At 42.3% G+C, this 16,389-nt stretch overlaps 1 protein-coding gene across 1 annotated transcript in view; it reads left to right on the top strand.

Annotated features, from left to right (window-relative positions):
- Nucleotides 1-11,596, top strand: part of Stil (STIL centriolar assembly protein) — a 51,994-nt gene extending 40,398 nt beyond the window's left edge. The window contains exons 14-16 of the mRNA XM_050136432.1: nucleotides 5,857-6,049; nucleotides 8,057-8,307; nucleotides 10,734-11,596. Coding sequence (XP_049992389.1) covers nucleotides 5,857-6,049; nucleotides 8,057-8,307; nucleotides 10,734-11,520 — 1,231 coding nt within the window. The 3' untranslated portion in view covers nucleotides 11,521-11,596. The remainder of the gene's footprint in view (nucleotides 1-5,856; nucleotides 6,050-8,056; nucleotides 8,308-10,733) is intronic.
- The last annotated feature ends 4,793 nt before the right edge of the window (nucleotides 11,597-16,389 follow it).

Below are 16,389 nucleotides of genomic sequence, written 5' to 3'. Positions count from 1 at the left end.
TGTGATTTTTACACTTATATACATAGTATAGAATAAATAAATCTGGCAATCAAAATTAAGACCTCATAAACTTTTTGTGGTGAAAACGTTTAAAATGTGCTCTGTAATTCTGAAATACAGAAATCACTATTATTTATTTTAGTCAGCAATATGTACATTTTCTTCCTCTTTGAGAGATTGATATATTTATTATATTTTCATTAATGTCTATGTAATAAGTGTCAGTATAATGGAGAATTTTCAACTTTCTTCAACTATACCCATAAGTCAGCTGGTAGATATATTAATCTGAATGAATCAACAACATCCAAAGAAAGCTTAATCATTCTCTGTACTCAGACTTTACCTCAGAGATTCTGATAATACAGGATTCCAAGTGGCAGTGCAATTACATTTGAAAGCAACAACTAAATACTTACATATATCATTTTATATGTTCGCTTCAAAATAATAGATGAACTGACTAAATACAGAAACAAAACAGAATTGACAAGATGGTAATTTCTGTTGTTGTTGTTTAGTTTTGTTTTTCAAGACAGGGTTTCTCTGTGTAACAGTCCTGGCTGTCCTGGAACTCACTTTGTAGACCAGACTGGCCTTGAACTCATTGAGATCCACCTGCCTCTGCCACTCAAGTGCTGGAATTAAAGGCATGCACCAACACCAAGGGCTAAAATGGTAAATTTCAAAACACTGTTTTGTTAAACAGTTTTCACTTATATTTGAAGTTTTTCCATTATGAAATTTTCTACTAAATTAGAGTAATTTAGATACTCAGTAAATTTGGCAAAATATAGCAAGTGTTCTTTGAAATAGCATGGGACAAGCAGCAGATTTTTTTTTCAGGTTAAAAGCCTTGTGATACTAATTAGTATTCTAAACTATTGATTATGTAATAGTTAAATCCATGAATATGTACTTCTAAAAAGCTACGAGAAATGTGTTTTTATTTTATAACACTGTTTTAAATCAAAGGTTTTAAATTAAAGGTTCATATGAGTAGCAGTTTATTTAAAAACCTTTTGCATACATCTCCCCAGCAAAATTGAATTCCTGGGCCATATTTATTTCTCTGTCTTTGCTATATCTCCCCACGTTAGCCATTCATTCAGTCAGTCCGTCCAGCTGACCTAGAACTTGATATGTAGCACAAGTTGGCTTTGAACTCATGATCCTCCTGTCTCAGCCTCCTGAGGGCTGGGATTATAGGTATACACTACCATGTCCAACTCATGTTAGCTTCTAAATAAATGTTTCCTGACAGAAAAAGCCCCAAGTCTGTATACATTTTATTTTGAAAAATGTTAGAAACTCAAAGAACGAAACGTGATTTACCTTTTATCTGTCTTGAATTAATTCTTTTTTAATTAATTAATTTTTATAAGTGAATGTTTTACCTGCATGTATGTTTGTGCATCATGTGCTTGCAGAGTTTAGAAGAGGGCATCGAGTCCTTGTAGCCGGACATTTCTGTCCCACCTGGTCCCACAGCCGTTCAGTCCTGAATAAACACACAGAGGCTTATATTAATTATAAACTGTTTCCCTATTACTCAGGCTTATTACTAACTAGCTCTTGCAACTTAAATAAACCCATTTTTTTTTTCTTTTTTGGTTTTTCGAGACAGGGTTTCTCTGTAACTTTGGAGCCTATCCTGGAACTAGCTCTTGTAGACCAGGCTGGTCTCGAACTCACAGAGATCCGCCTGCCTCTGCCTTCCGAGTGCTGGGATTAAAGGTGTGTGCCACCACGCCTGGCTTAACCCATAATTCTTATCTGTGTTTAACTACACAGCTTGGTACCTTTCCTTGTGAGGTATTCTCCTCTCGCTTCCTCTGCATCTGGCCAGTGACTGCCTCTCTTCCTTTCCTCTTCCCAGAATTCTCCTAGTCTGGTTGCCTCGCCTATACTTTCTGCCTGCTCTTGGCCAATCAGTGTTTTATTAAACCAGTATGAGTGACAAGTCTTTACAGTGTACAAGAGCATTATCAGCAGGTCCTCTGGAATTTAAGTTACAGATGATTGTGAGCTGTCATGTGGGTGCTGGGAACCAAACCCAGGTCTTCCAGGGAAGAGCAGCCAGTGCTCTTAACCACTGACCTATCTCTCCAGCCCTTTCTTTTACTTAATTCTGTAATTAATACTGAATACTTTCTAGATTTAAGGTTTTCAAATCTGAAAATCTTCAATCCTTTGATAGTTTCTAACTTCAGAAAAGGAACTAATTTAACTGATAGGCTGAAGCTAATTGCTTTTTCAGAACAATTAATCAGCTTTATTGATTGTAACACCTAACAAGATGTAGATCTAGTCCCCTTTTTTTCAGCATATAATATATTGATTTAGAATCAATACTATCTCTAGGCCAGATGTGGTGGCACTTAGAATAGGAGGCAAGACAGTCGTGAGCATAGGCCAGCACAGACTAAATAGAAAGACCTTTCCTAAAAAGAAATCATTCACAGCTCCGTGCACGGTGGACTTGTGTTTCTCTGCACCCTGGCTGACTGCCGGCTCATGCTGTGGCTTTCATGCTGAGGATTCATCGGTGGCGCTTAGCTCCCTGTGCTCTGTGCTCTGGGCCCCCTTGACCGTCTGCTAGATCAGTCTTCGTGGTGTTGGAGCAGTCTCTGAAGATAAGTCTGTTGGCTGTGCAGCTTAATTGGTTATTGGTCACTGTTTCCAGTGGAAAGTGTGGTGCAAGGCATCTACTTACAGCAGTTTTATGAAGCCATGCTTTGGGTGCTTTTGGAGGCACTGACATTGGAATCATCCGTTACATTTTTGTTGTCATCTTACATTTTGGGGGGTTTAAAGTTTTTCGTGTCATTTTTTTTCCAGCTTTTGTTTTTATTTACTAGTTTAGACACCCAGCTAAATCTTTTTAAATTCTTGAGCACATGGTGTAGCCCATTGATTATGAGCACGCTCTGGTTTGAGCTTCCAATTTGAGCCATAGCGATATGGCCATAGACTGCTTTCACAGTCTCTAGTTGACTGCTTCTCACCTGTAAGATGGGAATAGTAAAGGCATCTGCTTCTGAGGTTATTGTGAAAATTAAGTGAGGATGTATATAAAATGGTCAGAACAGTGTCTGCGGCTCTGCAGCCAGCGTTTAGTGGAAGGTAAATACCGAGAAGCTGTTACAGGAGAAGAGACGTGGCTCACTGTTCCAGAGCTTTCAGTCCTCGCAGCTGGCTCCATTGTGGGCCTTTGGTGATTCTGACACACATCGCAGGGCCCAGCTGCTCACCTCATGGCAAGTGGGACTCTGCAGGACACAGAGAACCTGAGCCCACGAATAGGCTTTGTCCTTCTGATTTTCTTCACCCTGACCCCTGGTGCTGTCTACATTCAGGGCACCTAGAAATGTGCTTTAGGAATCTTCTAGGGGTCCCTCAGGCCAGTTGGCAGGCAAGACTACTACTACAGTGTTTAATCATGCTGGCCATTAGCTAACACTGGAATAAGACAAATTTGATAGCTGACATGGCTTCTTCCTTAGAATGAAAACGGTGTGACCCTGGATGCCCTAAAAAGAAAAGTATAAGCCAGGCCACCCTTGAACTTGTGGCAGGTGTGAGCCACCATGCCTGACTTTTGGATGGCAATGTTTTTGGGTTTTGGTGTTTGTTTAGTTTTTTTATTTTTTATGTTTTTGGCAGGGTTCCTCTGTGTAGACCTGGCTATCCTGGAACTCTCTGTAGGCCAGGCTGGCCTTGTGTGCACCACCACCACCCATCTGGATGGCAGTGTTTTTTTGGAGAGACAGACAAACCTTAAAGGCTGCATTAGAGGGTTCAGTTATTAGGTGAAGAAGCTACTTAGTATGATTGGTTGCAGTCAGATGTTTGGGGCACAGTGGGGGGGAACAGGAATAGATGAGGAAAACTCAGCCACAGACACCCCACTATGTATAACAAGGCCTTTTTAAACCTGCAAATGATCCGACTCTGGATATATGTATATTAAAAGGGTATACAAAACATTTTGTGATATAGAAACAAAATATAATAGTAATGAGATGGGTGTGGTTGTTTTATGTAAAGAATTAAATCTTGGCAGAATAGTTGATACTGTAGGAGACAGAATCTTCAATTTATCTATCTATCTATCTATCTATCTGTTTATTTATTTATTTTTGAGACAGGTTTCCCTGTGTAGCTCTGGCTATTCTGGAGCTTAATTTATAGACCAGATTGGCCTTGAGCTCGGAGATCCACTGGGATTAACGGTATAAACTACCACACCCAACATATCTTCAACTGTTTAAGAGTTGAGTGTTTTGATTTTTAATGGTCAGTGCTGAGAACACCGCTGCACATAAACATATAATATAAAATGACAAGTGTATTTAGGGTCATTTCAAAATCAACTCTTCCAACACAATACAATCCAAAAATATACTAATTTAATACTTACACGTTGAAGAAGGATAATAAGAAAAGTCTTTGTTTAAACCATTGTTTCTGTAGGAACAGAAAACCTTGTATATACAATACAAACACTGTAGTTTATAACATACAGTAATCTCGGATCTGAGCCACAGCATTTCAACAGCTTCTGTTGGAGTATCGAGGTGTGATGAGTGTGCACAATGCAAAGTGCGCGTGATGTGTCCAGAACAAAGACCTAAGTGAGGTCACGTGATCGAGAATGGGCAAACACTGCCAGAAACAACTCTGATTTTATCTGGGGATGGTTGTTAGCCACCTGGAACTCTTGTTTCTCTTGTTTCTGTCTCCTATGGGACAAGACTATGCCCATGGGGGTTAGAGAGATGGCTGAGAATTTAAGAATTCTTACTGTTTTCTCGAGGCTCTGAATTGGGTTCCCAGCACCCATGTCAGGCAGTTCACAAGGGTGTGTGACTCCAGCCCAGGAGGATCCAGTGGTGGCTCTGACCTCCACAGGTGCCCATACACACATGCACAGACCAACACACACATAATGTAAAAATGACTCTTTGGTGGCTCAGGCGTTAAGAGCACTAACTGAACTTGCAAAGACCCTGGTTCTTTTCCTAGCTCAGACATCTAACAATATCTAGAATTCCAGTTCCTTGGGCTTTACCTCCTCTGGCCTCACTGAACCCTTGCATGTACATGGTGCATATAAAGTCACACAGGCATACAAACACATAAATAATTAAAAGATTCCAGTCCTGTGCCACCATATCTAGCTGCTTCTCTGTTTTCTGAAAGAGCCACAGGCTAGTGTGCTAACAAGAAATGAGCTTATAATGCTTCTTCCAGTCATTTTATTTTTTTTAATTTGAAGGTGATAAATGCTCTAAATAAAGTTGAAAAAAATAAAAGCATAAAGAAGAAATGCTATCAACTAAATAATGTGATTAATAATTGTGGCGTGTGAACCTTGAGTTGGCAAGGATCAATTCTATTTTAAAGTTCCAAGTGAGCAAATNATATAATGTTTAGATATCCTAAAAGGTTTTGCTGCATCAAATGTAGACGATATCACCTTGTTTCTGGCCTTCAATGAAAGTCATCTTAATTGAGACAACATAATAAATTGGTAACAGGTAACTTAATAAAACAGTACTCTGGTCTGGTTTATGAGCAGCCTGTCAAGACGATGTTTGTTTGCCTTGTGAAGAATTGAATATACATCTGGGCAGTGGTAGGAGCGGTGGTGCACACCTTTAATCCCAGCACTCAGGAGGCAGAGGCAGGTGGATCTCTGAGTTTGAGGCCAGCCTGGTGTACAGTGCACGTTCCAAGACAGCCAGGGCTACACAGAGAAACCCTGTCTCAAAAAAACAAACAAACAAGTTCAATATACAAACCAAGTGCTGCTTAGGTCTTACTACTTTCTTCCCTGCATGTCCTTTCCAGCAATACTTCAGAGCAGAGAAAAGAACCTGATGTGCCTGTGTTCTTCCCAAATGCTTTGCTGGCTGAGAGTGTGAGCATGTGCTTACAGACTGAGCCAACAGAGGGAGCCAGTAGCAGCGCTGGATCACCAGAAGGACCAAGAGTTGAGCCTGACTTTCCAGCAGATAACCAGAAAATTTACCAGGACTTGTTGGTAAGTGTAGCCCATTTGATCTTTTGTGAGGTGGTTATATGATATAGAAAATACTCGTTAAGTTTTCCCTAGGTTTAAATTGATTGAAACCTTGAAATAGAGTCACTTTAGACATATTTAACCATATGTAATTTTTCAGCTTTTCATAAATTTGGTAACTAATTGTAAACTTTGTAGTCATTAGATACTTAGCCAGAAAAAAAAGAAATATTTATTTTAAAAATATAACTGTTTAATAAATAAATAAAGAAAGAAAAAAATATAACTGTTACTATTCTGCTAAATTCATTCTATAGTTGGAACTAGAGGATAAAAGACAAGCAACTTAAGTCTGTGAGGAATTTGAAAATAGTGGAATATTTATGATACTATTAACTAATTTCAGTTCGGGTAAGCAGGTAATTAATAAACATTTAGCTTAGTTTAAGAAAGGAGACTAAGCTAAGTAGGTATTCTAGCAGTGTAGTCTGTGCCTTTGAGAACAGAGGGGAAATTCTAACAGGGACACCAGTGACAAGCGTGATGGGTTGAGAAGTATAGGAAAGCAAAACAGAATAAATAGATCTTTTTAGCTAACTTAGAAGGTGAGTGGGTTCTTCTTTCTTTTCTTTCTTTTTTCTTTCTTTCTTTTTGTTTTGTTGTTTTGTTTTTTTTGAGACAGGATTTCTCTGTGTGTAACAGAGCTGGCTGTCCTGGAACTCACTTTGTAGACTAGACTGGCCTCAAACTCACAGAGAGTCACCTGTCTCTACATCCCGAGTGCTGGGATTAAAGGTGCGTACCGCCACCACCCAGCTGTGAGTGGGTTCTGAAGGTTCACTTCCACCCAGCTGGAAGACTTGGAATGTTTCCCTGTTTGCAGCTGGTGATTAGGTAACATATGAGTGAAGTTCTGTGTGGTCATCAACACACAGTATGTGTTGTTTGCCCGCTGGGTCCTAAACTGGTGCTGGCTGTATGCTAGCTCGAATGGCATGAATTCAGGGTACCTTAAGTCACTGGTGTTTTATAAAATGTGAAAAAGAGCCTGTTTTATAACCTGAAGAAGCATATTGCCAACTTGAAAGTGCGTGATTCAAGTATATTAGTAATTTTTTATTTTGCTTTTTTATTTTATTGTAAAGTTAGAGGCCAGAGGACAGGTTTTACTGTGTACTACAAGCTGACCTTGAACTTGTGACTCCTGTCTCAGCCTCCTGAGGACTGAGATTATAGGGGTTAACTCCTAGACTTGTTATTTGTTAATAATAATTTTTATTTCATTCTTTAAGAATTTTATACAAACCAAGTGTGGTGGTGCACTCCTTTAATCCCAGCACTTGGAAGGCAAGAGTCTGGTGGATCTCTGTGAATTTTTGGCTAGTCTATAGCCAGAGTTATGTAGTTGTCTCAAAAAATCAAATAAGTAAAGAACTTCATATAGGTTCATGTTCATCCCTCACTCCCGTCTTCACAGTTGGCTTTTAAGTGGATCTCCTCTTTCCTGTAAATCTGACAAAATCGTTAGGATGGGCTCCTATTTAAAAGTAAACAATAAGCCAGCTGCTGCTGTGGCTCATTCCTCTAATCCCAGCACTCAGTGGGCAGAGAGGGGTAGATCTCTACCAGCTCAAGGTCAGCCTTGAAATTTTGTCTCAAAAAAAAAAAGGAAGGAAGAAAGAAAAGACAAAGAAACTTGTATAATTGCAAGTATACTAGACACTTTATAGAATTTGACAAGGTAATATTTAGCCTTCCTTGTGGCATTATCCTAAAATCTTAAGGTTGAGGGCTAGAGGGGGGCTGGGCAGTTGAGAAAGCTTGCTCTCTGAGAGGACTGGAGGTTGGTTCCCAGCACCAGGTCAGGAGGCTCACACCCACTGACAGTCCATCTTTGAAGGCGCCCACGTGCACACAGACATACATATAAATTAATGAGTAAATTATTTTTAAAAAGACCTTAAGAGTGTTAGTGATTTTTAAATTTAATTTTTATCCTTTTAATTTTTATTCTTTTTTTTCCCACAGGGTAAAGTGAACCACCTACTAAATAACTCCTCCCAAGAAATTGACCAACTACCTACCAAAGCAGTAGTTGTCAACCATGAATGCACCAAGACCCAAAATACTCACCATGTAAGGAAAAAAAAGCACAATTCAGGGCTGGTAGACAAAGACTGTGTGCTCAGTGCAACTATTAAACAGCTAAGGAGCCTGGGAGTGAAAATTGATTCCCCCACTAAAGTGAAGAAAAATGCCCAGAAAGTGGACCATGCCAGGTAACCTGAGTTTTAAAGGATGAATGCATGGCAGTGTGTTTCCGTACTCTGGGATGGCGTGTGCGTGCCCTTCTGTCTGCTGGCTTGTCGTTTGTTGAGAGCCCGCTATACTGGGAGGCAAATATCATCTTTATATTTTCCAGTCTTCTAGTGGGATGAGGTGACATAGAAAAGTCACTTGAGGATGGCTGCTCTATTGATTTATTCTTTTAGTGTTATCTTTCCTAGATAACGTTGTCAGCAGAATACTGGAAAGGAGAAATGAGTTTTATTGGCGGTCTGAAAGTCTCCCTAGAGGTAGTGGAGATGTGCCAATTCCCGGTGTTCAGCCGCACACACTGCTGGTAGAAAGCATGGGCGTTCCTTTGGCAGTGTGCAGCCAACCATCAGACACTTCGTCTAGATTCCGCTTTACCAGAGACGACCTCAGCATGTACACACCTGTTAAAAAGAGGCTATGAGCGGGTTTTCTCTTCGGTCACCAACCAGCCCCCAGATCACGGCACAGAGACTTATTAGTTATGAATCCTCGGCCTTATCCTTGTCCCATTCGCTCTTACAACTTAAAATAAATTAACCTGTTTCTTTTCATCTGCATTTTGCCTCAGGGCTTTTTACCTTTCTTTCTGTTTGGCCTACTCCACGTCTGAAGGGAGCTGCCTGGTTGACTGACCCTGAGGGTCTCCCTTTCTTTCTCCCTCATTCTCTCTTCCTCCTTATTCCCTCTGTCCACCAGCCCCACCTGTTCAGCTTTTTATTAGACCAGTCAGGTGCCTCAGCCAAGCAAGGTAAAACAGTAACACACCTTCACTAGTTAAACAAATGTAACACATGTTTGCCTAATTAAAGTCATATTCCACAACAAGGATAAAATCTGGAAATTAATAAGTAAGCTAGTAAGTTTTCTGATAATTACTTTTGTTACTAGAAAACTAACAAAATTTCCTAGTTTAATAAACAAATTTTTTTGTTGTTGTTGTTGTTTTGTTTTGTTTTTAAAGCAGTATGGGGCAATATAAGATAAAATACAAAAGCTCCTGTTCCCTCAAACTCTTCAGTCTGTCTCATTCATGGTTACTTTAAGCATTTATTTTGTATTCTTCTAGAACAGTTATTTTGGGTGAGGGCTGGGAACTGAACTGGGTCCCTGGAAGAGCAGCAAATGCTCTTGACCACTGAGCCATCTTCCAGCCCCTTTCTCATGTTTTTGATAGCTGTATAATACTCTGTTTTGCACATGCACTATAAGATACTGAACCCTCATCCTTTCTCACTGGACTTTTAGGTCAAATCTCTTCTGTACAATTTAAATCAATACTAAATAAATATTCTGCAAGTACTTGTTCAAATTAAAGTTATAATAATAGATATTTTACCATTGCTTGCCAAATATTTATATTTATTTTAATACTTGCCAGTATTACAGGAGAATGAAGCTAACATTTTTGAAGGTTTTAATTTTTTAAAAAATACATTTATTCACTTATTTATTTATTTGCTCATTTTCTACCCCCCCCCCCCCCCGTGTGTGAGTGTGTTTGTGTGTGCTGGTGTGTACGTGACCAGGGAACAGCTTGGAGTCAGTTCTCTTCTTTCGCCGTGTGGTCATTAGGTTCAGCAGTAAGTGCCTTCACCAACGGAGCCATCTCAAAAACCCTGACAGTTTTATTTCTGAACATCTGTGACCATGTGGTATTTTCTCCAGGTCCAGGAGATCCAGTGCTCTCTTCTGGCCTAGGGTACCAGGCACAATGTGATACACATATACACTCACAGACAAAACATTCATACACATAAAATTTAAATAAATCCTTAAGAAAAAAACTACATATACCCATAGGAATTCATACGTTTCCCATGCTTTCTATGCACAGCTGTGTTTATTTGAGCAACTCATTATGCAGCCCAGGTTCATTGTTCTCTTGCCTCAGCCTCTTCCTGATTACAGGCATGATGGATACCCCATTAGTGGGTAACTATTAGATAATGTAATAAGGTGTATTTTCTCACTCTCTCTTTCTTTTCTTTCTGTTTTTGCTTTCTTTTGTTATACTTTTTGACAGGTTCTTGTGTAGCCCAAGTTGATCTTGAACTGATTATCCGGCCTCAGCTGCCCGAGGTCTGGGATAGCAGGCCTGCAGCACCACACCTGGCTTGGTAATGCGTTCATGATAGTCGTCCTCCGTGCATGCTGTCGTGTAAAACACTGAACTGGCCAGCCAGTAGTCTGCATTCAGTCTGTGAACAGGGGTTACCTCCCAGTTATGGGTACCCTGAATGTGTGTCTGCCCATGAGGACTAAGTCTGGGTAGTCAGTAAAAAAGCCCCAGTAAGCTTAAAGCTGAAACCTTTGTTACTTTTGCAGAATGAAACTCTTGCTACTTAAAATAAGGTTAAAAGCTGCCTTACTTTTTTGTGTCTTGCAGTGTTTTGGCATGCATCAGCCCGGAAGCGGTGATCTCTGGATTAAACTACTTGTCATTTGCTAATGTTGGCATGAGCGGCTTAAGCCCCACTGGTGTGGATTTGAGCATGGAGGCAAATGCTATAGCTCTGAAATACTTGAATGAAAATCAGCTGTCACAACTGTCTCTCGCGCGATCAAACCAAAATAACTGTGACCCATCTTTTGGCCTTCTACATTTTAATTCGGACAAAAGCAAGGTCGGCCTTAGCTTAGTTTCACCAAGCAACATGTCATTTGCAACCAAAAAATACATGAAGAGATATGGGCTCTTAGAAAGCAATGACAATAGTGAGGATGAAGAGTCTTCCGGCCACACAGATAGTGAGATGGACCATGAGTCGGATAGAAACCCTGCACACAGACCTGCACAATTTGGTCATCAGAAAGCACTTTCTCAGAATGCCTGTGAAATAGCTCAGTGTTCTGACTGTGGCTCTGAGGACATGCACCCAGATATGCCAGTGTTGAGAAATATCACAAATGAGGCTGTGCAGCCAAGAGCAACAGAGCAGCTGAGTGAAGACCCTGCTTTCTCACTAAGGCATCTTAAACCGGATCCTGCAGTGAGCCTCCGAACCGGAAAAGCAGAGTTTACTCGACATCCAGAGAAGGAAAATGAAAGTGACGTTGTAGTGTTTCCTGGAACCTTGCAGCCTCCTGAGACTTTAAAGCATCTGAATAGCAGGAATTCAGTGGGCACCTTCTTAGACGTGAAGCGCCTCCGACAGTTACCGAAGTTATTTTAGCTCCGCCCCTCCTTTGTGATGTGAGGACTGGGTGTGTATTGCCGGCACTTAAGAAAGCCAGACCTTTGGGATCTCTTCTGCTTGTTTGTTTGTTTGTTTGTTTGTTTTTCAAGACAGGGCTTCTCTGTGTAGGCCCAGGCTGCCCTGGAACTTGCTCTGTAGACCAGGCTGGCCTCAAACTTAGAGATCCACCTGCCTCTGCCTCCCAAGTGCTAGGTAGGATTAGAGGCGTGCACCACTGGCCATGACTTGTGGGGCTTCTAATAACTGTGAGAGTCTGTTTCCTGTTAGCTGCTAATTATAGTAGCATTTAGAGGACCCAGTTATGAAATGGCTGCTTAGTGGGAAGGCTGGGCTCCTGTGTCACTGAGCCTAAAACAGAAGTATAATAACCCTGAGATCAGGTATTGCAGCAAATCAAGTTCAAATGTACCCCCTATACCCCAGGCCCTCCCGTGTACTAATGAGCTCTGTACTGAGCCCCACCTCCGAGCTACATCCTCAACTGTAGGGTTTTTTGAGACAGGGTCTCAGTATGTAGCCTAGGCTGGCTTCAGATTTCTCCTGCCTTCCGCATCTGGCTCGGGTATGCATTGTACCCAGTGTCTCCCAAAGAAGCTTTCTTACATGCTCATAGTAAGTTTCAAAACAGAAATGACATTAGGCTCGATACTGAGTGAACCACAGAACTTTTCATTGCCTTTGGTTGTTATTTGGTGGGAAGAGGCAGGCTGGGGGTTGAGCCCAGGACCTCACACCAAGTCTCTTGCACTGAATTTTATACTTGAGTCCATGAGGTGTACCATTGATTTGCATTTTTTTGTGTATACACATGAAATTATATCCCATGGTTTCCAGTAACCCAAAACCTTTCAGTCCCTACCCTTAATAGTCCCGTCATCAGAATGTTTTTATCATTTAAAAAATGTTACATAAAACTGTACTTTTAAAATATCTTTTTATAAAGCATTTTACCTTTTGAAATTTACTGCCTTTCTCTGAATAATGTCCCGAGAGCTATCCATGTGTTGAGTGTGTCAGTAATTCTTTACTTCTGCTTCCCCCAAGTTGTTTTAAATTAGTATTTCTAAATATAAAAAAAAAAATCCTCATTCACTTAAAAGATGAAGGTTTCTGCCGAGGTTATGATGAGGTTGCCTTGTATTAAAGTTTGGCTCTTAAAGGAAGACTTTTGTTCTCTGAATGTTTTTCTAACCCAGCTGTGGCTTCCTGAGACAATACTAATAGAGAACTATTGCTGGTTAGTGGAGCCAGGGAGCAGTTAGCGCCCCCTTCCCGCCCCTCATTGCTGCAGTTTCAAGTCACAATTAAGACAGAAGTGACATCGGGTTTCCCTCTAGGTTCTACTTGCAGTTTCCAGTAAGTAGCAGAATTGTCAATGTTCTTTTTAAATTGAGCCTTCAAGTTCCACCCAAAAAGGGAATGCAGGTGCCATTTGTATTGCACTTCGAAAAAACAATATTAAGCCAGGTATGGTGGCCCATGCCTTTAATCCCAGGGAGGCAAAGGCAGGTGTTTCCCCAGGTATTTCACTAAAACCTGTACAGCAGGCATGTTTAAGGCTTCTTTACAGAAGATAAAACATACCAACTAAAACTGAGCCAAAGTCAGCTGCCTTATGTCTGTCCACAGCCTTCAGCAACTGCCCCCTCTACCCTTCCTCTACACCAGCACTCTTTCCCCCTCAGAACTCAACAGGTGTGTGATCCTGCTAGGTACTGACCCAAGATGTTGGACTTAATGACCAACAAGGCAACCATACCTTGTCAGAGCTCAGTGATGAGGGGCTGATGCAGTCAGGTAGCATTTGTAGTAAAGCTAGAAAAATGTCAGCGTGGTAGAGAACAGAGGGAGGCTGTTTTCAGAGTATTCTGGGAAAGTGGCATTTTCCCAGACTCTTGGTATCGATAAGAAAGAGAATGGAAGAAGGGTCTGAAAAAGCCTGGGCTAAAACCGGTCTCGCTGAACATAGCGGACAATGAGGACTACTGAGACCTCAAGAACAATGGCAATAGGTTTTTGATCCTACTGCACCTATTGGTTTTGTGGGAGCCTAGGCAGTTTGGATGCTCACCTTACTAGACCTGGATGGAGGTGGGTGGTCCTTGGACTTCCCACAGGGCAGGGAACCCTGATTGCTCTTTGGGCTGACGAGGGAGGGCACTGAATTGGGGGAGGGGGAGGAAAAAAAGAGGCAGCGGTGGGGAAGAGACAGAAATCTTAAATAAATAAATAAAATAATAAAAAAGAGAGAGAATGGAAGACATTCTCTGTGACAAAGTATTGGAGAGGGGAACAGACCGCTTTGGAGGAGGGGACTTAGGGTGGGGAGCCAGCAGTAGGAAAGGCTGCACTGGGAGTCAGCAACCACTGGGTTCTGGTTCCTGTGCCCCAAAACAACACTAGGTATGAAACTTAGAGGTTTTAGTCCCTGATTTTGTAGATGACAGGGTAGCCCTAAGTGACATACTATGCGTGAAATGTTGGTACAAAAAAAAGACATGAGCCAGGTATGGTAGTGCACACCTTGAATCCCGGCACCTGGCAGGCAGAGGCAGGTAGATCTCTGAGCTTGAGACCAGCAGGTCTACATAGCAAATTCTGGGACAACCAGGGCTACTTTTTAGACCCTGTCTCAAACAAAACAAGAAAAAAATCCATGAGCAGAGCCAAGAAGGTCCAGAGGGAGGAAGGGCTTTCTATATGAGAGCAAGTGGTGTCAAGTCTCACCCTGAAAGATCCTAGAGGGTTTCCCCAGGTGTAGATAAGGAAAAATTTCCCTCATTTTTAAAATAATGTTTAATATACTTCACACACACACACACACACGAGTTACTTTTCCCAACAAAGAAGTTGTGGAGGCATGCTGACTGAAAGAAGGCCACCATGTTGGCTCCACATCTCACACATTTCCTAGTGAAAGAAAGCCCCACTAAAAGGTGCCTGGGAGTGTGGAGGCCTGGGTGATGCCCCTACACCCCCATCTCCCGTAACCGGAGCCGTCTGGGTCAGGGGGGAGCATCCTCAGAGGAAATCCTGCTTTTCCATTTCCTGGCCAGAGGCTGAACTCCAGGAAAAGGATGGATTTGGGGAGAGCTGTGTCCTGCCTCTTCATGGGAGGTCTGGGGCCAGGACAAGGGTGCTTATCAAAAACAACGGGAAGGATGACATCAGGCATTTGTGGGAGTCATGGTTTGGGGTCCTAAAAAGTCACTTACTCTCCATTGTGTACACCTGAGGACACAGCCAGAGGACAGCAGGGACTTGGTCTGGATCACAGTGCAGGGTGCACCAGCTGAGATGAACTCAGAGCCGCAGCCTCCACAGCATGCCTTCATCTGTCTCAGGGTCTGAGCAAGTTAGCAATCAAGCAGTCCAACCCAGGCCCTCAACTGAAGCCTGACATTCCGGAAAAGGAATAAAGGCAGTACACACAGTTCCAGATTTCCATCTCTGCTGTCGCTTCCAAATCACTTTTGGAGAACACTTCAAAACCCGGCTTATGTATTCCCCTTGCATCCTCTCCATCCTACAGGAAACCTGGAGGCCTCACATGGGAGTACTGTCTTTCCCTCCTTTGTTGAAACTCCGTAGCTCTTTCTCTGATCCTCTTGTCCTCTGAAGCCATCTTGCATGTGTGTACTCATGGCTATGAGTACTCTGGTGTACGACCCCCTTGTCCAGTGAAGAACCACAGGTAGGGTAGAGGGATGAGGTAGGCATTAACTTAGGTTCCCTAGAGCTCATGCTCTACCTTGATAAAGTGGCATCAGGACTTAGCTGAGGTTGGGAGTAGGCCACAAATGAGTCACTGCTGATGAGTGACTTCAGATTTCCCACCCGGACCTCCACCAGCACAAGACTAACTTGTGGGGTAAGCATCTATGCCACTCCACGGAAACCTGCATTTCCCGGCTGCAACAGGTGGGGGCACCATTCAAGGCTAGTGTGACCACACTCTGAGGTCCATTTCTCTGTCTTTCCAGGCCAGACAGCGTGCCCTTTTAGACAGCTCTGTGACTGGTTTTAGAGCCAAGACAACTAGACAGTTCCACTTCCTCCAAGTGAAGCCCAGGTTCCTGCTGGGTGTTTACCTTCTTTATTTCTTCTCTCTCTAGCTCCATCCTTCATTGATTTCTTCAACACCTAGTCTGTGATATGCTCTATAAAGACAAGCCATGGCGGGGGGGGGGGGGGGTGGAGAGATGGCTCAGTGGTTAAGAGCATTGCCTGCTCCTCCAAAGGTCCTGAGTTCAATTCCCAGCAACCACATGGTGGCTCACAACCATCTATAATGAGATCTGGTGCCCTCTTCTGGCATACAAACATACATGGAAGGAATGTTGTATACATAATAAATAAATCTTTAAAAAAAAAAAAAAAAGACAAGCCATGGACACGATCTTATCTTTGGAGGGTCTTTGTGCCTAGCACCATGCTGGGAATAATCAAGGGACACGGGGATTTCTGCTCTGCAGGGAGTTCAGGCCAACCTTGCTGCTGCTGCTGCTGCTGCTGCTGCTGCTGCTGCTGCTGCTGCTGCTGCTGCTGCTTCTCTGTCCTAGAAAATTTGCTTGGTGCTTACCATCCTCTTCCTGCCCCATCCCAAATTTGGTAAGGCTGATTTCCTCAGGGCCTGGGGAAACAAGATAATGATGGGTAGGTAGCCTAGGAGAAGCAAAATGCCCACTTATACATCACAAATTCCCTTAAGCCTGTAGTAGGCAGAAACCATAATGGGTCCCTGAGAACAGCCCAGATGGACTCAGTCCTCTCATACCCCTGGTGGTCAGCACAGAGCACACTACTGCTCAAAATGAACCAACAGACAGAAGAGAACGAGTGAGA

Source organism: Alexandromys fortis, unplaced genomic scaffold (genome assembly GCF_014885135.2).
Source record: "Alexandromys fortis isolate MF-2015 unplaced genomic scaffold, M_Fortis_MF-2015_v1.1 scaffold_13, whole genome shotgun sequence".
NCBI classification, from domain to species: domain Eukaryota; kingdom Metazoa; phylum Chordata; class Mammalia; order Rodentia; family Cricetidae; genus Alexandromys; species Alexandromys fortis.
Note: the sequence above shows the minus strand (reverse complement) of the source record. Positions and strands in the feature narration are given on the sequence as shown.